The 24,328-nt window shown below is 46.6% G+C and overlaps 1 protein-coding gene across 8 annotated transcripts in view; it reads left to right on the top strand.

The window, feature by feature from the left end:
- Window positions 1–24,328, top strand: part of ep400 (E1A binding protein p400) — a gene marked incomplete at its 5' end in the record, with an annotated part of 50,015 nt that overhangs the window by 14,065 nt on the left and 11,622 nt on the right. For 2 of the 8 annotated variants that reach the window (XM_083645005.1, XM_083645002.1), the window contains 22 exons: window positions 774–910; window positions 3,606–3,792; window positions 4,346–4,515; window positions 4,685–4,860; window positions 6,216–6,461; window positions 9,641–9,805; window positions 10,918–11,067; window positions 11,457–11,518; window positions 11,641–11,927; window positions 13,603–13,805; window positions 15,823–15,992; window positions 18,455–18,651; window positions 19,331–19,442; window positions 19,747–20,001; window positions 20,099–20,173; window positions 21,990–22,124; window positions 22,240–22,284; window positions 22,941–23,094; window positions 23,210–23,445; window positions 23,668–23,841; window positions 23,961–24,008; window positions 24,125–24,261. In XM_083645005.1, the coding sequence (XP_083501131.1) occupies window positions 774–910; window positions 3,606–3,792; window positions 4,346–4,515; window positions 4,685–4,860; window positions 6,216–6,461; window positions 9,641–9,805; window positions 10,918–11,067; window positions 11,457–11,518; window positions 11,641–11,927; window positions 13,603–13,805; window positions 15,823–15,992; window positions 18,455–18,651; window positions 19,331–19,442; window positions 19,747–20,001; window positions 20,099–20,173; window positions 21,990–22,124; window positions 22,240–22,284; window positions 22,941–23,094; window positions 23,210–23,445; window positions 23,668–23,841; window positions 23,961–24,008; window positions 24,125–24,261 (3,521 nt within the window). Of the gene's footprint in view, window positions 1–773; window positions 911–3,605; window positions 3,793–4,345; window positions 4,516–4,684; window positions 4,861–6,215; window positions 6,462–9,640; window positions 9,815–10,917; window positions 11,068–11,456; window positions 11,519–11,640; window positions 11,928–13,602; window positions 13,806–15,822; window positions 15,993–18,454; window positions 18,652–19,330; window positions 19,443–19,746; window positions 20,002–20,098; window positions 20,174–21,989; window positions 22,125–22,239; window positions 22,285–22,940; window positions 23,095–23,209; window positions 23,446–23,667; window positions 23,842–23,960; window positions 24,009–24,124; window positions 24,262–24,328 lie in introns of all 8 variants that reach the window. The other 6 variants (XM_083645001.1, XM_083644999.1, XM_083645006.1 and 3 more) reach the window with 5 other exon arrangements.

The raw sequence follows: 24,328 nt of genomic DNA, 5'->3' as shown, positions 1-24,328 counted from the left end.
TTAACAACAAGACAAGCTAGCTATCATCCAGCCATCCTGTTGTCCCAAAAGTAAAAAAAACAAACCAAAAAAAACGTCATGATCGATGAGATAGGCTCTGTCGGCTGCAGCCGGCCTGAAGTAGCCAATGGGATATGCATAGGAGATGTGAAGTATCACCTTGCATTGCACCTTGAATTTAGAACAAGTTATGCAACTTGAGCCAGACTGTGTGCATTAAACCGTTTTAGAACACGGCTCTCTTGAATACTCGATTCTGATTGGTCAATCAACAAGATTCACCGGTCATTATTTCTCGACAACCGACCGCTGCTCTGCCACACCTGGATTAATCAGTTGATAAGAGCCTTTTGTCAGGAAACACTACTAATTAGGCCAACCAGTTGCAGCTGTGGTGTCTTGTGTGCCAATTACGAATGAAACCGCTTTGTCATTGAAAACGCTATTAAAAAATCTATTTGAATCATTATTTTTGTCAGATTATTGAATGATTTAGTTGTAGGCCGTGTTCTAAGCGGGATAATGTATAGTGAGCCGGTGATTACTGGAAATAATGACCTTCAGGTGAATGATTAAGCCCTCCGCTGCGCGTCGGGCTCAATCATTCACCTGTCGGTCATTATTTCGCCAGTAATCACCGGCTCACGATACATTATCCCTTACTTAACGCACACCTCCTGGCCAATCAGAAGAGAGTATTCACTCAGACCATGGTATATAAGCTTAATTGATGGTTATATGTGGAATCCTCACACACTTCCTCTTACCTGTAGATGATCCAGCCCTTCATCCTGAGACGCTCCAAAAGGGACGTGGAGAAGCAGATGCCCAAGAAGTACGAGCACATTCTGAAGTGCCGCCTCTCCAGCAGGCAGAAGAGCCTTTACGACGACATCCTCACGCAACCAGGGTGAGACCATTGCTCCACATAGATAGTCATTGTGATTTCACACAATGTTTGGGGTCTATGTCAGAGTCCTGCGCGGGTCTGATTTTCAAGACCCGGTTCCGCCCGGCCCCGCGACGTGCAGTACCGACCCCGCTCCGCGAAGCCGCACATATGATCAATCAGTACCGCAACCCACCCCGCCCCGCAGACATGAGACCCGCACTCCGGAACCGCATATATATAATAACCGTTAATCTGCAGTGCAAACATTTTGTAGTGAACCTAACGAAACTGCCACCGTTTCACACGGGAGGCGAACAGCAGTCTTTCTGGCCGAGACTCGTCAGCTGATGTACGTTAATTAGCTTTTAGCAGCTGCTAGCTCACTAACCAGCTGGATAGCTCTGCTATCAGACACACACACAGACAGTTACAGCAAGCAAAGTGACTTACCAGCTATTTCCAATATGTCCGGGATAATCCATACTGCCTTTATGATTGCTGTTGGAACGTAAAACCTCTCCACTTTCATGCTATCCATCCATGACATGTTGTTGCCTGTTGCTATGAAAACAGCAACAGTATGTTTGACTGTAGTGGAGGCTAACGTTAGCCTACTATATTATCTGTCCGACTCGTATTGTCTCCAATCAATCACCTTGACCACAGCTGAGTTTTGAATGTTTTGTGCAGTCCATATAGCGTCACACAATGCACAGTATGCGCATACCGTAAATTCCGGACTATAAGACGCACCGGTCTATAAGCCGCACCTTCAAAGGTGACTATTTTTTTCTTCTATAAGCCGCACCGGACTATAAGCCGCGGGTGTTTTGATGTTTAATTACCATATGTAAGGCTTCGTGCACAGAGGGGATTGTCGGGAACAGATGGCTGTTTGGGGAAGCTCCCATTTATTAACATTTCAACAAAACAAAAGTCAGGTCACTAATCCCCAGACAAAATCACACATTGTGGTATTTTTTGTTTTTTTTACAGTGCACACAGTGTCCGCGGTGTGGTGAAAAGAGGGCAAGAGAGGAAATTAAAACAGAAGTGGATTTATAGTTAGAAAGAGTGCTAAAGAAGAGAGAATTCCGTTTTTTATTTTTTTATTTTAGTTAGGCTACTCACAGTACTATTGACCAGTCCAACTCAAAAGATATTCGGCAGTTTCACTTTGAGCTCTTGTTCCGCCGCTGGGCACACAGTGTCCGCGGTGTGGTGAAAAGAGGGCAAGAGAGGAAATTAAAACAGAAGTGGATTTATAGTTAGAAAGAGTGCTAAAGATAGTCCGGTCTGGTTATGACGAGTCTCGCTGGGTACAGTACGCCAAAGCGATATCCATTGACTCGATGATGCTGTTGTATGTTGCGCGTTTCTGTTGCACCAACGCGGAGAGGTCCTGCGGACGAAAAAGCGCGTACCCTCCCAGGTGAGGGGCTTCTTCCCCGCAGCCTGGAGGATGAGTTGACGGTCGGGCCAGCGGAGTAGGCAGATGAAGATGGCCCTCGGTGGCAGGCCGGGGTCTGGACGTGGCCGAGGCGCCCGGTGTGCGGGAGAAAGGAGGAGGAGGAGAAACCGCCACCTCCACAGCCAGCCACCTCACACACCCCAACTGTTTAATAGTGCCCGGCTCGCATGCCTCTCGGTCGGCTGGCCGGACAATATGCACCCCGCTGCAGCAGCAGCTTCGGGAGGTTTTCTCACTGTGTTCGGGACTTCGGCTCTAACTCGGCCAGATGGCTGGACACGAGTGAAACTCTTCACGGTTGCATTATTTTCTTTAGTGAGTGAGTGGATGGACTTCTGCACGTTTTCAAACTTGTTTTCAAGCTGCTCAAAACCTCTGAGCGATGTCGGACTTAATCGATAGTGTTTCACGGAGTAAAAGTTTAGCCCAAGCGGTGTATCTCCAGCCTCCAGCAGGTGAGTCATTTCCTCATTCATGGCGTGATTGCTTCGTCTTTTTCTTTCTGCTTACCTGTGTTGTGTTATGTTATGTTATGTTATGTTGTTAAAAGAGGGCAAGAGAGGAAATTAAAACAGAAGTGGATTTATAGTTAGAAAGAGTGCTAAAAAAGAGAGTTTTTTTTTTTTTTTTGGAAAAAATCCATAGATAAGACGCACCGTTATATAAGCCGCAGGGGGCAAAAAAGGCCAAAAAACGGGAAAAAAGCCGCGGCTTATAGTCCGGAATTTACGGTACTTGAAACGATGCCGGTTATGTAAACAAAGCGAAAAACGTGCGTCAGAAACTTTTCTCCTCTTCGAGTCAGACCAGTTGCCAGACACACCCCCTGCCAGACACACCCCCCCCTGCCAGACACACCCCCTGCCTCCATCTGAGTGCAACAGAAAAACATACATGGCTCATACGTTGTCGTTGTTCCACCCGCCCCCCGTCCGCATTTAGTTAATTTTTACCCGCCGCCCGACCCACCAATTTACAGAAGTGTATTTTTTACCCGCCCCCCGCGTTTTTTTGCGGGTACCCGGTGGGGCCCCGCGGAACCCCGACCCGGTGCAGGACTCTGGTCTATGTTAACAGTAGAAAGACATCGCAACTGTATAGCTAATATGCATACTTCAATATTTCTTCATTGCAAGTCATATCATCATCATCGCAATATTGAACAATGTTATTATGGCACATGGGAGATTTGCTTCATACAGTATGGTGCAGGGCTATTGTCTTTTCTGTGTCCACCTCCAGAGCCCAGGAGGCGCTGAAGACGGGTCATTTTGTCAGCGTGCTTCAGGTCCTGATGCAGCTGCAGCGGGTGTGCAACCACCCTGAGCTGGTGGCTCCCAGACACACCAGCAGCTCCTTCTCCTGCTCCTCTCTGCAGTACAACACCCCGTCACTGGTGCTGGGAGTGCTGCACAAAGATTCATCCCAGGTACAAGTACGCTCTGAGGTCATATGGTAGACCCACAGAAACCCGTAGAAACCCTGAATATGCTATCATCCTGCCTATATCTTGTGACCCCCCCCTCCTTTAGGGGGGGGGGGTCCTTAGACTGCCTTGCATTTTGCACTTATCGGTCTCTAATGCACTTTAAACTACACTGGCACTTTTGAACTGAACTTACTTTGCACTAGGTCGTGGTCTATTGTGTCTCCATTTTGTTTTTATGGTTTTATGGTCTTTTATGGTTTTTATAGTTTTATGGTCTATTTGTGTCTGCACTTTGTTTTCATGTTTTTATTTCGAGTCTTGTGTGATTTTATGACTGTTTTGTTTTTTGCTCTGCTGCAACCCAAAGTGCCCTTCTGGGACATATGAATAAACTTGAACTTGAACTTGAACTTGAACTTTAATTCTATTATATTTTTTTCCTTTGTTTATTTTGAGCCCCTGCCAGTCTTTTTAGCTCCTGTCAGGAAGTCATTGTAAATGATATTTTTGATCACGTATATGTCTGCCGCTGTCTTTGGTCTTTTCCTCCCAGATGGCGGATCTGTCGATATTTGACCTGATCAGCAACGAGAACAGACTGACGAGGTATCAGACTAACGAGGCAGTTCCCAAGCTCAAGATTACAAAGCAACTCATAGAAGAGATCTACACTGCTCCGGATCCACCGCCTCGGCCCCGGCCATGCAAGATCAAACCCATGAGGTCAGCGCTGTTCTCTTTGCCTTTTATAAATCTACATTAGGATATCGTTTGCTTTGGACTCCTTGGACTATTTTGTGATTGCCTTAAAATGGAAGGTTGTTATTTGTGACATGGATGTTGTGGCTTTGAGACAACTTGTTTTCCTTGTTTCTCCTATTTGGTTGGTTAGGTTGTTCCAGCCAGTGCAGTATGGGACAAAGCCAGAAGGTCGCCTGGTTGCTATCAGCAGTGCTGCAGGCCAGCGTCCTCCAACCACGACCTCCACCACTACCACCGCCAGCCAGCCAGCCCAGACGAGGGGCAAGTCCCCTGTCATCACTACCACTACTACAACCACTTCTCAGGGTAAGTCCCCCCTCACCACTACCACTACTACAACCACTTCTCAGGGTAAGAGCTTTTGCACACCAAGTCTGTATTTTCGTCCGAAATTGACGCACGAAAGAAAAAAGAATACAACCTCATTTGTGTCAATCGTCATTGACACACCGAGTCCGACAATTACGACAATTACAATTTCGGACGAGGTTCGATTTTCTGCGTTTTTCGCATCAGTCAATAGATTTTTGCGAGCTGGGACCCGTCTGTGTTTTCAGATGACGGATTAAAAAACACGCATACGAAAACAATCGGACTGTGTGTGCAAAGACCTTAAGTCCCCCCCTCACCACTACCACTACTACAACCAGATGAGACCACAACTTCCCACCTGAACTCCCTATATTGCACCAGCAACAAACGAAGATGCACAGTTTTATGAGCAAGTGCTGTACTCAGTCAGGACACAAAGTGTCGGCAATATGAAAGTATACTAAAGAACTCTGATTAATCGTTTAAATCGCTGTTTGGACCTGAGCCCCTCTGGCTCAGGTCCAAACAGCTCAGCTTGAGCTTCCCAACCACTGCTCAAGATTTAGTTATGAATATATTATTTATGGTAATTTCTTATCGTGTTTATCCTGGTTTTACATTTGGAATGTTTGCAGTGTAAAATGTTGTGCTGCGTGAGTGTCATTCTATTTTGAGTGGCTTTTAATGCACATGATTTCCCCCGCCTTGCTTGAATAATTAATTCGCTCTGTGTCCACTGTCATTTTTAACACGAGTGTTTGTAGCATGTCATCAAAGTATGTACAACACTTCCTGCTGCATTTACATCTGATGATGATGGTGTTTGGATGAACACCGAAATGTCTTTATTCTACCGTTCTTTAGTCCAGTGTTTTTAAAAATAAATTATTTTTAAAACTTCTATAGACATATTGGACAACACTACAAACCAAACCTCAGTTCTGCAGATACGATTTTTTTTTACTACTCCGCTGACCCGGTTGCCTTTTCACTGGTCACATCTTATAACAGCAGACATGCTTTGCTTGGCCAGTTAGCCCACCAGTGTACTTATGGTTTCATGTGTTTTACATTTATACTTATTGTGCAATAGTGGTTGGCTGGCCACAGTGTTTTCCTCTACAAGCCTTTTTGCCTCAGCAGTGACTGCATTAAGCGTAATCATACTAAAAGCACTAATTATGTCTATATCGGACCCATACTCATTTGTGTGTTTTCTGTGGAAGTTAGACTAAGATGATGTTGTGTTTTTGTTGTTTGTCACCACCTGACATCGTACTGATGATTTGACTATTGGCTCCTCCCCCCTAACACATAGCCCCGTGCCCAATCCCCCTTGTCCTTCACAGCGTTTGGAACAGCTACTCTGAGAGGCCAGACTACCTCCTCTGTCAGCAGCAGCAGCAACACTGCCGCCTCCTCTGGGGGCAGCGGCCTGGGGCAGCATGTGTTGGGGGCCGGCCAGACCGCTCCCATCAGCCAGCCTGGCATAGCACAGGTCCCCAGGCCGGCTCTGGCCCCCAGCCATGCTGTCCAGCCCAGCCTGCTGTCCCAGAGGCTGGTTCTTACATCTCAGGCCCAGGCACGGTTGCCTAGTAAGTGGCCTCCCCTCCCCTCCCTCCCTCCCTCTCCACATTTCCAATTTTTCTGGCACAACAGAATGGGCTGATCTGAGATGAGTCCTTCTCCTGGGGCACTGCTGATGTGTGTGTTCAGTCTCAGGACTTTACTAAACAAATAGACAGTAGGTGGGCTTTCCATCCACCTGTTTTTATGAGCATTTTCGATTTGTGCATTAAAAACCTGAGTTGGAAACATTGCAGAATTCAGAGGGGGAAAAAAACTCAAAATATGGCAAACACGTTTTTACGCTTAGGGGAGGTGGAAAAGTTGCTGTGTCGATCAAATGTAAAGGCGATTTAGTGCAGTGGAAACGGATTAAGCGAATCTTCCGCTGTCTGGTTAACAATCTCTCAGGTAACCAAACCAAACTGTTGCCAAACCATAAAACTTGACGAAAGCTTGTTACGAATCAGTACTGGGATGAATCAGTACTGGGATGAATCAGTACTGGGATGATGCACGATACATGTCTGCATACACCAAATACATTAGTAAGGTCAATAAGCAGCACGTAATGGGCACAATTTGAATTCAGGTTTCCGCCTGTCACACTGTGTTTTAACTGAAGACTGTGGGATTAACAGGCGACTCACTTCTAGAATTGACATTTTCTTCACTTAGAATAAATGCTCGCTGGATTGTATGTATGCCGACTTGAAGAGTGGCGCCTGGTAATCAATTTCATCGTGTAGCTTTGTGGATAATCAAGAAAACAAGACAACGGGCACACATCTGCCTGCAGTTCGGACACTGCATGCAAGACAATGGGCACACATCTGCCTGCAGCTCAGACGCTGCATGCAAGACAATGGGCACACATCTGCCTGCAGTTCGGACACTGCATGCAAGACAATGGGCACACATCTGCCTGCAGCTCAGACGCTGCATGCAAGACAATGGGCACACATCTGCCTGCAGTTCGGACACTGCATGCAAGACAATGGGCACACATCTGCCTGCAGTTCGGACACTGCATGCAAGACAATGGGCACACATCTGCCTGCAGTTCGGACACTGCATGCAAGACAATGGGCACACATCTGCCTGCAGCTCAGACGCTGCATGCAAGACAATGGGCACACATCTGCCTGCAGTTCGGACACTGCATGCAAGACAATGGGCACACATCTGCCTGCAGCTCGGACGCTGCATGCAAGACAACGGGCACACATCTGCCTGCAGCTCGGACGCTGCATGCAAGACAACGGGCACACATCTGCCTGCAGCTCGGACACTGCATGCAAGACAACGGGCACACATCTGCCTGCAGCTCGGACACTGCATGCAAGACAACAGGCACACATCTGCCTGCAGCTCGGACACTGCATGCAAGACAACAGGCACACATCTGCCTGCAGCTCGGACACTGCATGCAAGACAACAGGCACACATCTGCCTGCAGCTCGGACACTGCATGCAAGACAACGGGCACACATCTGCCTGCAGCTCGGACGCTGCATGCAAGACAACGGGCACACATCTGCCTGCAAGGCACTAACGTTTGCATAATACTAGTGGATGGAAACGCGCATAATCTCGCATTTTCTTTTGCTGATTTTCTGGAAATTTGATAGATTTGGATGGAAACCCAACTAGTGGCTTTGTACATTCTCTATAAAGTGGAATCCATCTGGATGAATAGATACTTAGACAGACACATCAGTCATGTTCATTTAGGAATATTTGTCAAACGTTGATTTGGCCCATTTATATTTCAGCTGTCACAATCTATAAGTTTTGCCATATCACCACTGTAGCCATATCAGCAGCATCTCCACAGCCTCAGTATTCCCCAGTTTCCTTCTTGAAACCTGCATGTTTTACTCCACACAACACTATACACTATACACAACACTACTATTTTAATCTAATTATATGTCCTTCCCTCCTTCTTTAAACATGATTCTATTTTCTTTTTTCTCCCAGTTTACTAATGTTCTTTTGTCTCTTGCATCAGCCCAGCTGCAGGAAGTCAACCCAAAGCTTTGGTTGTTTTATATGTTTGTTTGTTGAGTTGAGTTTGCGGACGTTATGGTTTCACTCTGATGGTGAGCACCGCTGTCAAGCATGTAGAATGATCCCATGTGCTGCCAGCTTTGAGACCCCGCCCCCTGCCTCACATTTCAACAGAGGAACCTTTTCACTGACAACACACACGCGCCAACAAATCAAAGGGACAAACCGTTTTATTACCCCTCCAAATTTCCAACATTGTAACTTGGACTTGGGGTTGTTGAAATGTCTTGATACTGATACTTTTTTTTTTTTTTTTTTTTATACTTTATTGCAAGATTTCAGTTTGTTTTTTACATAGATTTACATTACCTGTTTATACTTCTACGTAACATACTTACAATATTTTATGTATTTTTTATGTGAGAAAAGAAAAAGGACAATAATATACAACAGCCATGGTCATTGTATTGAAAAAAAAAATATTGATACTAATTGATACTAATAATTGATACTGATACTTGAAACTCAATACAGTTCTAATAAGATACTTTTTGAAATCACCTTTATTTAAAAATGCAAGCACATCTAATTATGTTAGATAATGGCAATATTTTTTTAACATACGTTAAGGTTTTTCTGCACACTAATTTCAATAAAATGTGAAATGTAGATTCAAAGAATACATTTTGATCTTTAGAACGCCATTGGGTACTTTTTGTTACCTTCAAATTGACCTCAACACCTCAAAATCTTTTCTTTTTTTAACCCCATCCCTAATCATAACTATATGTCCTCATGACGGGTGTGTTGCCTTTGAAAGGGCAGTCAAGTGCAGAGTCCACTGCTTTCAAATGAATGTGTTTGTTTCAGGCTCTCGGTCCCACCTGAGGACTGACTGTCCCTGTAGGTCCCACCTGAGGACTGACTGTCCCACCTGAGGACTGACTGTCCCTGTAGGCCTTTTGTAAAGTATCTGAGCGGCTCTGGTTCTGTTGTGGAGGGCAGCTCTGCTCCCTCCACCTTTTAACCCACCCTGGTTCTGCATGTCTGCTCTCTTTTCACCCTGGAACTAACTGATGCATAGTAGCTTCTTCTCTACTATTGGTACGCCAGAGGTCTTGACTGACTGAATGCTGTATTTGATGAGGTGTGTGTGTGTTTGTTTGTGTGTGTGTGTTCTTCCATCCTGCTGAAGGTGGAGATGTGGTGAAGATTGCCCAGCTGGCCAACATAGCAGGCGGTCAGAATCGTATCTCCCAGCCGGAGACTCCTGTCACGCTGCAGTTCCAGGGCAACAAGTTCACGCTGTCGCCCAGCCAGCTGCGCCAGCTCACCACCGGGCAGCCCCTGCAGCTCCAAGGTACACTCGGTAATGTACACCCCCTAGTCATTCTTTACTCTCATCCAATTCTCTCCCTTCCTTTCTCCAACGTTTTCGGGCCACGTTTCCTTTTGACGTTTTTGACGTAATTTAAGTCTCCTGACATTTTTATCGTCCTCATTCCAATGCAGGAATCGTCCGTTTATATCAGATTACAGACACTTACTGTCAGTCCTGAAAAAAAGGCTTAAAATATCTGAAGCTAAATGGTTTCATCTCAACTCAAGCCTTGAGTCAAGGCTTTAAATGGCCTTGAATACCTAAGGGATAATCGACGACTAGATGTGCGTTATACGATTTTAATGCACGACTCCGCCGGATTACGTGTGCGTTATATGGTTTTAATGCACACCTGCCAGCCAATCGGAAACGAATATTCACCCAGACCATGGTATAAAGTTAAATAAAGCATTCTCTGTCTTAAATTTGGTTTGAGTAGTTGTCATAATGTTGCGATTTCCTCCCTGTGTTGTTAGGGAGTAGTGTGGTCTTGCATGCAGTGTCCAAGCTGCCTGTAAACTTAACGTTTCATGTTAGTGCCTTGCAGGCAGATGTGTGCCCGTACTGCATGGCCTTGTGGTCTGAGTGTCTGCCCTGAGACTGGGAGGTTGTGAGTTCGATCCCCGGCCGAGTCATACCAAAGACTATAAAAATGGGACCCATTTGCCTCCCTGCTTGGCACTCAGCATCAAAGGGTTGGAATTGGGGGGTTAGATCACCATGTGATTCCCGAGCGCGGCGCTGCTGCCGCTCACCGCTCCTCCAGGGGATGGGTCAAATGCGGAGAACAAATTTCACACATTGTGTGACAATCATTGGGACTTTACTTTACTTGTTATCCATTGAGATATCAGCACAGTCCCACAATCCTAAATTACACTTTCTGTTTTCATTCGAGCCGGCATTAAAAGCTTTTAAGAAGTCTTGAATTGAACTTGCTAAGACTTGAGAGACATCCTGTTTACTGATCAACACAAACAGCTGTGTGACGATCGTCTGCTGTGTGCTGTGTTTCTTTAGGTAATATCCTGTTTACTGATCAACACAAACAGCTGTGTGACGGCCCTCTGCTGTGTGGTGTGTTTCTTTAGGTAACATCCTGCAGATCGTGTCGGCTCCAGGCCAGCAGATCCTCAGGCCGCAGGGCTCCATGGTCATGCAGACGCTGCCACAAGCTGTTCCTGTCTCCAACTCCACGACACCTGGCACACCTCAACCTGCCACCTCTGCAGCCCAACAAGGTCATTCATCCACACGCATCACATAGCAATTTAGATCTTTGAGCAACTACCACTCAGTCATTTGTTTAACTAACATCAGCCAGCACTGATTTATTGACACACAGTGTATCTTGAAAGTGTCTCAGGTTTAGAGAAAATATCTGGCTGTTCCATTCGGCAGACAGATATAGGGATCAGACCATCCCTATAACCACAACTGTTGCTCTGCTAAAAAGTTATCCAAGCCGAACACTGGCATGATACACCTAAACATTGTAGTTATTGTTAATTGACTTCATGTTTTCCATGTGATTATCATCCAACTGATTTTTATTATTGTTAATTGACTTCATGTTTTCCATGTGATTATCATCCAACTGATTTTTATTTCCTATGTTTCTCTTTTAAAGCCTTGGGAGTGAACACAAATGCCACAGCAGCTGCCTCCAAGTCGGCTCACGTTGCTCCTCAGGTGTTTATATCGGCCTATTTCACTTTCTAAGGATGTGATCCAAGTATGTTAGCACGTCTCTTTGACTGATGAATCCTCATGCATGTGTGTTGTCTCTCTCTCTCCACCGTTATGTCCAGCAGTCTTCAGAAGAGAAGAGCCAGCAGGTGAAGGAACGTCTGAGCCGTCTGTTTGCAGCCAACGAGCGGCGCTGTGGCCGCCGGGTGCTGTACGGCCTGGAGCTGCTGCAGGCGTGCGCTGTGAGCTGCGAGCCTGCCCACTCAGCTCTGAGCGCTGGAGGCTGGAGGTGGGTGGGCAGGGAGAGCTGCCTCAGGGCCCAGAGGACTTGCGTCGCCACTACCTCCACCCTACAGTCCAGCCTGCTCTCTGTCCAGGAGCGCCTGCACGCCGCCAACAGCCTCATCAAGAGGTACCTCAGCTCATTGTTCAATCCTTCCAATTGGTCTAAAAGCAACCATTCCCAACCTGTGGGCCACGAAGGTATTGCAAGTGGGCTGCCAAATCATTTGCAAACTATTAAGATCTTAACACATTGACTGCCAGCCCTTTTTTCAATGCTGTAGGTAGGTTCTGCCAGGTTTTTTTTTGAGGATTCTGGCTCATTTTACAAGAGCCGAGGATTCTTTTCTGCTAAGATTTTGTGAACACACAATATCTCAAAACAACTAATAGAATGTGTGCTTTCTCTGTCTAAAATAGTTAGTTTGTAGAGTTAGTAGTTATGTAAGCATTAGCAGTTGAATACAGCATGGTTTCAGCGTGAGAAAAATTATTCAGAGATAAACGTTTTTTTGTGAAATTCGATAGAACAGTCACTTTAACCATTCATTTTTGGCATCAGTAAGACCTAAACAATAGTTTTGAACAGTAATTTCCTCCATAACAGCAGGAAACTCCCCTCTGCTTCCAACTCCTCCCTCCGTGGGCGTTCCTCTTGGCTGCAGCCAGCGGCCGTGTCACAAGCTTGTCACCAGTCTCACTGCTTTGCAGCTGCTGTGCGGCTGTGCCTGTCTGAGCGGCCGCTCTTTGAGGAAGTCTGGTTGGACTCGCTCGCTTCTTGGAGTTTTGGTTGAGAGCTTTGATCAAGCTTTTGCGATTCTGGTCATATTTATGCTGCGTGTTTCAAAGTGTGTTCCATCCGTGATCTATTATGCAAATTTGCAATCCCGCACTGCCAGCAATCAGCGCGAAAACGAAAGCGTTTTCGCCAATCCATTTTCATGAGAATGGCTTCGTCACACTGCTTTTTGCTTGCCTTCCTCCTTCCTTGTCGCCACTTAGTGGGTCGGTGGAATGGGTTGTACACGTTGTACACGTCCAATACTTATATAAGAGATGTAAAAGGGTTAGATGCACATCCCACCGTCAAAAAAAAAAATCAATTTTTTTTGACGTATTAATACGTGAACGTGTTAATGAAAATGTATGAAAAATCTACGTGTGATGCTGATGAACAGCTCCTTTTATCATTAAAATAAAACATACTCTGTCTGAGAACACATTGTTTAGCCTCCTTACTGTTTACGGTCAGATGTGGGCCACGAACATTTTTGAGATTTTGAAGTCGGCCATGAGTCGGAAAAGGTTGGGAACTGCTGGTCTAAAGCACTGATTGGTTCAGTTCATTGAAATGTGTATGTTTACAAGTCCCTCCGGTTTTTTTGTAATTGTTGCCATCAAAATGCTTGATTTTGCAGCAGCTTTTCTCGAAAATTGCAATGTAATTTGCGAAGTTTCAGGTGATTATTTTGCTGTAAAATTGTGGGAACTAACAAAAATTGCAAATTGAGGAAACCTTTTTTTCTAACCACTACCTAATGGCAACTATTCCCAAAACTTGCAATGTAATTTTTTAAGTTTCATTCATTTCAAGATTTTTTTTTTCTGTAAAATTGCTCAAAGTTCTTGCAGAGAAATCACGGGAATATTGAAAAATTGCAAATATTGGTTGGATTGGTTGAATTTGCATTAATTATTACGATGGCAAAATTGCAATTTCTTGGAGGGACTGTTTATGTCTTTACCTGTTACGCATGAAACTGTCCTAATGATTGAGAATCTGCCCTTCTCTGTCCATCACCCAGGCTGTCATGTGTGGTGCCTTCAGCTGTAGCCCCGCCTCCTCACCTGTATGCAGCCAATCCCCCGGTTCCCTACAGCCTTGAGAGGAAATCCTTTGGTCGTAGGCTCCAGGAGGCCGCCGCCCCCCACAGCACTGACATCCACTGCCTGGCATCCAGACGCCTTTTCCACTCTCCTGACCTGCAGCTAATGCAGGTGGACTCAGGTTAGCACAGCACTCTCCTGACCTGCAGCTAATGCAGGTGGACTCAGGTTAGCACAGCACTCTCCTGACCTGCAGCTAATGCAGGTGGACTCAGGTTAGCACAGCACTCTCCTGACCTGCAGCTAATGCAGGTGGACTCAGGTTAGCACAGCACTCTCCTGACCTGCAGCTAATGCAGGTGGACTCAGGTTAGCACAGCACTCTCCTGACCTGCAGCTAATGCAGGTGGACTCAGGTTAGCACAGCACTCTCCTGACCTGCAGCTAATGCAGATGAACTCAGGTTAGCACAGCACTCTCCTGACCTGCAGCTAATGCAGGTGGACTCAGGTTAGCACAGCACTCTCCTGACCTGCAGCTAATGCAGGTGGACTCAGGTTAGCACAGCACTCTCCTGACCTGCAGCTAATGCAGATGAACTCAGGTTAGCACAGCACTCTCCTGACCTGCAGCTAATGCAGGTGGACTCAGGTTAGCACAGCACTCTCCTGACCTGCAGCTAATGCAGATGAACTCAGGTTAGCACAGCACTCTCCTGACCTGCAGCTAATGCAGGTGGACTCAGGTTAGCACAGCACTCTCCTGACCTGCAGCTAATGCAGATGGACTCAGGTTAGCACAGCACTCTCCTGACCTGCAGCTAATGCAGGTGGACTCAGGTTAGCACAGCACTCTCCTGACCTGCAGCTAATGCAGGTGGACTCAGGTTAGCACAGCACTCTCCTGACCTGCAGCTAATGCAGGTGGACTCAGGTTAGCACAGCACTCTCCTGACCTGCAGCTAATGCAGGTGGACTCAGGTTAGCACAGCACTCTCCTGACCTGCAGCTAATGCAGGTGGACTCAGGTTAGCACAGCACTCTCCTGACCTGCAGCTAATGCAGATGAACTCAGGTTAGCACAGCACTCTCCTGACCTGCAGCTAATGCAGGTGGACTCAGGTTAGCACAGCACTCTCCTGACCTGCAGCTAATGCAGGTGGACTCAGGTTAGCACAGCACTCTCCTGACCTGCAGCTAATGCAGATGAACTCAGGTTAGCACAGCACTCTCCTGACCTGCAGCTAATGCAGGTGGACTCAGGTTAGCACAGCACTCTCCTGACCTGCAGCTAATGCAGATGAACTCAGGTTAGCACAGCACTCTCCTGACCTGCAGCTAATGCAGGTGGACTCAGGTTAGCACAGCACTCTCCTGACCTGCAGCTAATGCAGATGGACTCAGGTTAGCACAGCACTCTCCTGACCTGCAGCTAATGCAGGTGGACTCAGGTTAGCACAGCACTCTCCTGACCTGCAGCTAATGCAGATGGACTCAGGTTAGCACAGCACTCTCCTGACCTGCAGCTAATGCAGGTGGACTCAGGTTAGCACAGCACTCTCCTGACCTGCAGCTAATGCAGGTGGACTCAGGTTAGCACAGCACTCTCCTGACCTGCAGCTAATGCAGATGGACTCAGGTTAGCACAGCACTCTCCTGACCTGCAGCTAATGCAGATGGACTCAGGTTAGCACAGCACTCTCCTGACCTGCAGCTAATGCAGATGGACTCAGGTTAGCACAGCACTCTCCTGACCTGCAGCTAATGCAGATGAAATCAGGTTAGCACAGCACTCTCCTGACCTGCAGCTAATGCAGATGAACTCAGGTTAGCACAGCACTCTCCTGACCTGCAGCTAAAGGCACTTTAAAGGCTAATGCCTTTAAAGTGCTTGATCTCAGGCTAGATGTGATTGAAAGGTAAACCTTTATTGGATAGTTGCAAGTGGACAGAGACAGGAAAGACTGGGAGAGAGAGTGGGGGGTGACATGTGACAAAGATCCAAGGCCAGGTTCAAATCCTTTTGCATGGTAGGTGCTTTAGGCCACTGAGCTACCAGGACACCTGACGTGAGAAGGACTTGTGACCCTGAATAGAGGAAGTTGCAGTACCTCAAACGAGACCAGATAAAAGCATGGATAGGTCTATATAAGTTGGGGCTGTAAGTTGATTTATTTGATATATTTTTCTTTTCCAAAGGTAAATTGGAGGCCCTGGCCATTCTGCTCCAGAAGCTGAGGTCAGAGAGGCGCCGTGTCCTCATCTTCACCCAGATGGTGAAGATGCTGGACATCCTGGAGGCCTTCCTTGACCACAGGCAGCTCACGTATGTGCGGATGGATGAAAGCTTCACGCTTGAGGAACGACAGGTAATGTTTACAACATTTTTGAATTGGCTGGAACCAGCCATAAGAACCAGCCATAAGAACCAGCCATAAGAACCAGCCATAAGAACCAGCCATACTTGGTAAGAAGTCAAATTCACTCCAGTTTAATCAGAATCACCTGAATCAGAAAGTACAATAAATGTACGTGACGCTGTAGCTGACAGATATGAAGAGCTTAGCGTTCCACATTACATATTCACACGCAAAGATACAAACACAACAGAATCTCTCACACTGTGCAAAAGAGCCAGATGTAGGATACACAGTTAACACGGGAGTCTGACTACAGCAAGCTGATTTCACTGTTCGCACCTTCAACCAGAGTGGAGGAGTCGCTCAAATCAATGTCTTCTGCATGATACGGTCGTAGTTGACTCTCATAGACAGCCTTGCCTTTCTGCTCCTCCCTGTCTAACACCAGTACCTCCCAGAGTCAGTGCAGAGTTCTGTCTGCTCCTCCCTGTCTAACACCAGTACCTCCCAGAGTCAGTGCAGAGTTCTGTCTGCTCCTCCCTGTCTAACACCAGTACCTCCCAGAGTCAGTGCAGAGTTCTGTCTGCTCCTCCCTGTCTAACACCAGTACCTCCCAGAGTCAGTGCAGAGTTCTGTCTGCTCCTCCCTGTCTAACACCAGTACCTCCCAGAGTCAGTGCAGAGTTCTGTCTGCTCCTCCCTGTCTAACACCAGTACCTCCCAGAGTCAGTGCAGAGTTCTGTCTGCTCCTCCCTGTCTAACACCAGTACCTCCCAGAGTCAGTGCAGAGTTCTGTCTGCTCCTCCCTGTCTAACACCAGTACCTCCCAGAGTCAGTGCAGAGTTCTGTCTGCTCCTCCCTGTCTAACACCAGTACCTCCCAGAGTCAGTGCAGAGTTCTGTCTGCTCCTCCCTGTCTAACACCAGTACCTCCCAGAGTCAGTGCAGAGTTCTGGCTCAACAAGGGGACAGACTATGTTGCTCTCTTCCCTCCCTGCTGGATGCTGTTCCTTCCAGGGCCCAAAGAGATGCAGACACGGACTATTCTGAACTCAACTTTCCTTCTCTGCCTGAACTGTGGGATCATGAATGCTTCTATCTGATTTGAACTCACCTTTTGCCTTCATGCCATCTCCACACACACACACACACACACACACACACACACACACACACACACACACACACACACACACACACACACACACTCACACACACACACACACACACACACACACACTCTTTCTGTCTGGGTCAGTGAGCTGAGTGAACTAGGTTGAGTGAGGGTTGTTGTAAGGAGATGCAAGCAACTACTTGGTCACAGGAGTCACATAAACAATAGCCTAGAGCAGTCATTCCCAAACTTAAGAATGCCACAGTCATTCCCAAACTTAAGAATGCCACAGTCATTCCCAAACTTAAGAATGCCACAGTCATTCCCAAACTTAAGAATGCCACAGTCATTCCCAAACTTAGGAATGCCACAGTCATTCCCAAACTTAAGAATGCCACAGTCATTCCCAAACTTAAGAATGCCACAGTCATTCCCAAACTTAGGAATGCCACAGTCATTCCCAAACTTAAGAATGCCACAGTCATTCCCAAACTTAAGAATGCCACAGTCATTCCCAAACTTAAGAATGCCACAGTCATTCCCAAACTTAAGAATGCCACAGTCATTCCCAAACTTAAGAATGCCACAGTCATTCCCAAACTTAGGAATGCCACAGTCATTCCCAAACTTAAGAATGCCACAGTCATTCCCAAACTTAAGAATGCCACAGTCATTCCCAAACTTAAGAATGCCACAGTCATTCCCAAACTTAAGAATGCCACAGTCATTCCCAAACTTAAGAATGCCACAGTCATTCCCAAACTTAAGAATGCCACAGTCATTCCCAAACTTAAGAATGCCACAGTCATTCCCAAACTTAAGAATGCCACAGTCATTCCCAAACTTAGGAATGCCACAGTCATTCCCAAACTTAAGAATGCCACAGTCATTCCCAAACTTAAGAATGCCACAGTCATTCCCAAACTTAAGAATGCCACAGTCATTCCCAAACTTAAGAATGCCACAGCCATTCCCAAACTTAAGAATGCCACAGTCATTCCCAAACTTAAGAATGCCACAGCCATTCCCAAACTTAAGAATGCCACAGCCATTCCCAAACTTAAGAATGCCACAGTCATTCCCAAACTTAAGAATGCCCACTTTGAAAACTGAAAATCTTCCAGGGCACACCCAACCCTTTAGCCACAACTCTGATCAACACACAACACTAAGATAAAGTATTTTCATATATATATACGGTGTACATATATATATATATATATGGTGTGTGTGTATATATATATATATATATATACAGTACATGCACACACACACACACACACACACACACACACACACACACACACACACATGTATGCATACAAACATATGTGTGTGTTTACACATTTGTCCCTGCAGGAGACTATGAAGAGGTTTAACAGGAACAGGCAGGTGTTGTGCAGCATCCTGACCACCCGCTGCTGTGCTGCCGTGGGCACCGTCTTTGACGCTGACACCATCATCTTCTACGACACCGACCTCAACCCCAGCATGGACGCCCGGACGCAGGAGTGGTGCGACAAAATTGGACGCTCCAAGGATATACACATATACAGGTGATATAATATACTTATATTTATATTTCTCTCTGTCGCTTGATTCAACCCTTTGGAATCGCTCTGTCGCTGTTTAAATCGCTCGTCAACAGGCACACGAATTGACGGACATCTGGGGGCTATAAAGTTAAGCAATGTCATGATGTTTCTCCACTACGAGCCACCGTAGTTGTTTACAAGCTATCAGCCTATCAGCGTGCTCCTAATGCGAGCTCTATACCGGTAGTATAGACTTCACTTCATGTCAGCTGTCAGCCTGTCAATCAGCTGTCATGCGGTTTGTTGCCACACAATAAACCAGCGGTTTGTTCCAAGCCAGTGTGATCCTTGACTCACTCTCACACGGCAGCCAATCAGCGCTGAACAGCGAGCGACTGATGCCAGCTAAATTTCGCTCGAGTTGGGATATTTCATCTTGGGCGACGAGCGAATTTTTCGCCCTATCGCTCTGTCTCTGTCGCCCGGACGCCCAGCGATTTTTCGCCCCGGGCGAATATACGCTCAATCGCTCGTTTGCATTGAATTTGTATGTAAACTGTATGCCAGCGAAAAACTTTAATAGGTCGGTGTGAACGCACCTTTACTCGTTATGCATTTTTATGTTCCGGGCTAAACATCCCATTGTTGAGGGAATTTCGTGCTACGTTTGGTGAGCTAACGGTTGCTGTGTCCCACCCAGGCTGGAGAGTGGGAACTCCATTGAAGAGAAGCTGCTGAAGAACGGCACCAAGGACCTGATCAGAGAGGTGGCTGCCCAGGGTACTGACTACACGCTGGCTTTCCTCACACAGGTACCGTGACCTGGCCGTAGCCATGTCCTTGTATTGCTCAAATGCTACTCACATCTGTTCAACTTTACTTACTGAAAGGTACACGTGCTCAGTCACTATGAAAATTGAGTTTGTGTGTGGAGTGTTATGCATAGTCTACATAGCATTTCTTACGCTATCTCCACCGTATGTGAGGTTGTCCTTAACACTATATGCAAGTCAATATACTGTATACTGTGAATTGATCAGTTATCAGTATGTTTCTGCACCAATGGAACTAAGACACTAAAAAAGTAATAATGACCATGATACTGTGCATTTCTAGCGCACTATCCAGGATCTCTTTGAGGTGGAGGCAGGCTCTGGGGAGAAGGTGGAGGAGTTTGTGGTGCTGCACCAGGAGCCATCAGCCTCTGAGGCCATCTCTCCCAGAGTGGCTCGACCCTACATCCAGGCCCTCCACAGCATCAGCCTGGACACCACCTCTCCAGAGGAGACCGAGGAGGTGAAAGGTGAGGAGAGGACAGAGGAGGACCAAGAGCCTGCTCAGATAGAGGAACTCAACGCAGTCATGGAACAGGTCAGTGAACCACTTTTATATTCCTCCAGCAAAACAAATGCCAGAGGTGAAATTAGGTTTTTGACTTTATCTCTGCCTTCCCTTCCCCCTTGAACAGCTCACACCGATCGAGAGGTATGCCCTGCACTACCTGGAGTGCCTTCATGTCAGTGATGACGAAAGCGCTCTGAAGGTAACGTATACTTTAATGCCAAATATCTGTTGTTAAGATAAAGGTAAAATAGGTGTGGACATTATGTTGCTGCAGCAGCTTATAGCAAAAGGAGAAATTGAATGAGGGTTAACATGCTCAGCTGACTATTCCACATTAAAACATGGTCAATAGAAATGTATGAATGTCAGTATGAAAAAGTATAGATTGCAATATTAAGACGCTATGCAAAATAGCAGCAGCTGTATAGCAGCATATATATATACTATACACTAGGCATCTCGTGGGCTCACCCTGTCCTGCAGCTCACCGAGCTGGCCCTGCAGCTGCAATACAGTACGCAGCTCGGCCGCTGCGTGGCCTCGCCCACAGCTCGGCTGCTGCGTGGCCTCGCCCACAGCTCGGCTGCTGCGTGGCCTTGCCCGCCCTATTGGTGCGCGCGGAACGTCTCCCTCTCTCTTTCCCTCAGTCTCTCTCCCTCTCCTCTCTCTCCAGTCTCTCTCTCTCTCGTGAGCCTCAGACTGATTCAATCACTGATGACATCATCACTGATGAACTGAACTGACCTATAGACCCCTTATACAGCTTGTCAACATTGAGCTGCGCGCGCATCGTGTAGGCAGAAAGCCGTCAGCTTTGCATTGACAGACAGTGAAAACTGTGTGAAAGCCCCGCTGTCAGGACTGCTCTGTGCCCATCTGCAACACACAGTTATATTTTAGTTTTAAAATGCAGTTCTCGGCTTACTACCACAGCTTATCGCCTAGTGATAAGCAATGTTATGCATCGAAATTAACGTTGTTTAATGGGATATGTCTTACAGACCCACCCATACGCACTGGCGCTGTCAATTGGCCAAGCCTATGGCCAGCAATACATATCGTGCATTCCTTTATAACTGGGGATAGCGTAGATAATTATTCTGTAACTTGCAAAGATATATTGTTATGTTGATAATGCACACAACTCAATAATGACATTATGTAACGTTACTTGGTCCGTTAACTAACCGAGCGATGTTGAGCAGCCTACAGTTTCAGGCAGCTTACCTGATTATGAAGAGCACTACAAAGTCGGGCATTTTTAATGATGTCCTCGTTCCAATCAGTTCAACTCAATAATGACATTATTTAACGTTACTTGGTTGTTAACTAACCGAGCGATGTGGCTGCAGCCTACTACAGTTTACCTGATATGAAATGAGCGAGCACTGCAAAGTCGGGCATTTTTAACGATTTCCTCTTTCGGCTTGCAACCAAAGACACTTTGGTTAGCATTAAAAGCAGTATGAGTTGACGGGATTCGGTAAAACGTTAGTCCTTGCTTTGTAGATAGTGTAACAGACTGTTCAGTGTTGTGTTGTGTTCTATTGCGTGTGTGCGAGGCTGTGTATGTTCCCTCGAGTTGCGTAGAACAGGATATGTGGGGAGAATTAGGTGAATTATAACGTTACAGCCTGGCTCTATCGTTTATTATTTTATTAACTAAGTGTGAATAGGCGGACCCGAATACTCTCCTACAATAGCTTTCCGATTCTGGCATCCCACTGTACAACACGAAGACATATCTAGCTCGAATAGTTTTCGGGCGACTGGAAAACTACTTGACAGGGCTGCGCGGAGTCTGTCTTTCTGCCTCCGTCTCGCGCATCTGACGCTGTTTGTTGTCATTGTGACGTAGGCGTATAATTGGTCTATAGCCTCAGCCTTAGGGCAATCTGCATTAGCATAATTAATCTGCCCTAACTAAAAATGTTGGCTCCGTATATATATGTGTGTGTGTTGGCATTGCAGCATAGCATTAGTCTTTTGATGCATCTAACTGGTGTTTGTCACAGGAGCGGTTGGAGTGTGCCAAGAGAGGCTGGGAGCTGCAACAGCTACAGAAGCTGAAGACTGAGGAAGAGGAGAGGCAGATCACAGAGGGAGAGGAAGATATCTTCACCTACACCAGAGAGGATGCCTACAACATGGTGGGCGGCCATTTCTATCTCTGCTCATCAACATGTGCCTTATTTTGCCTTCAACTGTTTGTTTGTTTTTCTTCTCTGTCTTCTGACATGTTCCCCTCTCTCTGCCTGTCAACAGGAGTATGTATTTGATGCAGCGGATGGCCATACAGAAATCATGCCAGTAAGACACAATCAAAACCTCTCATGTAACAGGAATGTGATTGGGGGGGTTTCTACTTTCATTCATTTCTAATGGGGGATCATTGATGTCTGACACAGACTGAGCACTATTTATACTCACTCATGTCTGCTCTTTACTGAGCAGTAACTCATTCATACCAGGAAGTCAACTTTAAAGAGCAGCACGGTGCAGGTTGGAGACCACATTGCATTAATATGTTGGAGGGGTATATAGCAATGGGATTTGGGGGGGGGTGAGGTATCTTTTAAATCACACATAGTTACATTTTGACTCTTTTGTAAACTGCAGGGGGCGCTGTTCCGTTTCACGGAACTCCCTCTTGTGACGTCTGACAGTCAGCACCAGCAGAACGTTCTCTTTTGATGTCACACGGCCATTTCGAATGCCGCTTTTTCCACCACATTTCTACCCTGGGGGCCCGGGAATTTTTTTGTTTTTTTGGGGGGCGTATTTTTGTACTAATCATGACCCCAAAATCTAAATCCAGATTTTTTTGACCTGCACCATGCTCTTTAACTTTGAATCTTCACAATACCTTTCCCCCTTCCCCCGGTCTCATCGTATCAAGGCACATAGATGGTTAAATACCTCTTTGTCTTCTGGCTTCTGTTCTGACTTGTGATTTTCCAACGCAGCTTTGGACTCCTCCCACGCCGCCACAGGACGACAATGACATCTACATTGACTCTGTGATGTGCCTGATGTACGACACCACGCCCATGCCGGAGTCCAAGCTGCCTCCTATCTACGTACGCAAGGAGCACAAGAGACTCAAGATGGACCCCTCAGGTGTGCAGGCAACTGTCAATAAGGCCTTACTCATCTTCTCTGTAGCAAGAGCTCTATCTTGATATGTTCAGTGAAGGTCTGCTTGGTATGTTCATGCTCATGTCTTTGTGTCTAGCAGCAGCCAGGAAGAAGAAGAAGGGCCATGGGGAGACGGTGATTCCTCCACGCTCCCTGTTTGAGAAGGCCAGCATGCTGAAGGTCCGCCGCGAGGGCAAGGACCAGAAGAAGAACTTCTCCCTGAAGCAGCAGGCACCCTTTGCCAAGCCTCTGCCCTCGCTGGTGAAGCCGGCCATGGAGGCCGGCCAGGACAACCCAGAATGGCTCATCAGTGAGGACTGGGCTCTGCTTCAGGTACTGGCCGGGTTGCCAGATAGGGTGTTTCCGCCAATTTGGCTGTTTTGGGGTGCATTGTGCCGGGGAATAAATTGACTTCTGGGTGCGTTTACAGTCACTTATTTCCATCGACCTGCAGTGTGCGTTTTGGTGGTTGGTGCGTTCGTTCATCATATGAATATGTTCTAGGTAAAGTGCTGTATAGTGAGTGCCAATATATCATCGCTGTGTCACTGGCAGGCTGTGAAGCAGCTTCTGGAGCTGCCTCTGAACCTGACCATCGTGTCTCCTGCCCACACGCCCAACTGGGATCTGGTGAGCGACGTGGTCAACTCCTGCAGCCGCATCTACCGCTCGCCAAAACAGTGTCGCAACCGCTACGAGAACGTCATCATTCCCAGAGAGGAGGGCAAGGTAAGAGAGGAGGGCAAGGTAACGAGTACAAAGTCTACTTCTGAATGAAGCGCTCACAGCTAAACCAGCCTTTTGCCCACCACACTGTTAGCTCAAACCATCTTACTTCCCTCTTTCAGTTGGTGTATGAGGCCAACCCCAAGAAGAAAACCAAGAGCATCTACAAGGTACTCTATTCTGTTCTTTGCATCGGATAAGATATGTTGTTGATGTCAAATCCCTTGACTGACGTGTTTGTGTGTTTGTGTGTGTGTGTGTGTGTGTGTGTGTGCACTCTTAACAGTCTAAGAACAGCCGTCCTCTACGAACCTGTCAGATCTACACGCAGGATGACCACGCCACTCACATTCAGCTATACAACAGTCGCTTTGAACTCATGAAGATCATTGCCAGCAAGAGAAGCCCGCCCATCAAACCACTGTAAGCATTAAGCCCGCCCATCAAACCACTGTAAGCATTAAGCCCGCCCATCAAACCACTGTAAGCA

The sequence above is a fragment of the Poromitra crassiceps genome, assembly GCF_964638095.1.
Source record: "Poromitra crassiceps genome assembly, chromosome: 10".
NCBI classification, from domain to species: domain Eukaryota; kingdom Metazoa; phylum Chordata; class Actinopteri; order Beryciformes; family Melamphaidae; genus Poromitra; species Poromitra crassiceps.
The sequence above is the reverse complement of the archived record's forward strand: the minus strand, read 5'-3'. Positions and strand labels throughout refer to the sequence as shown.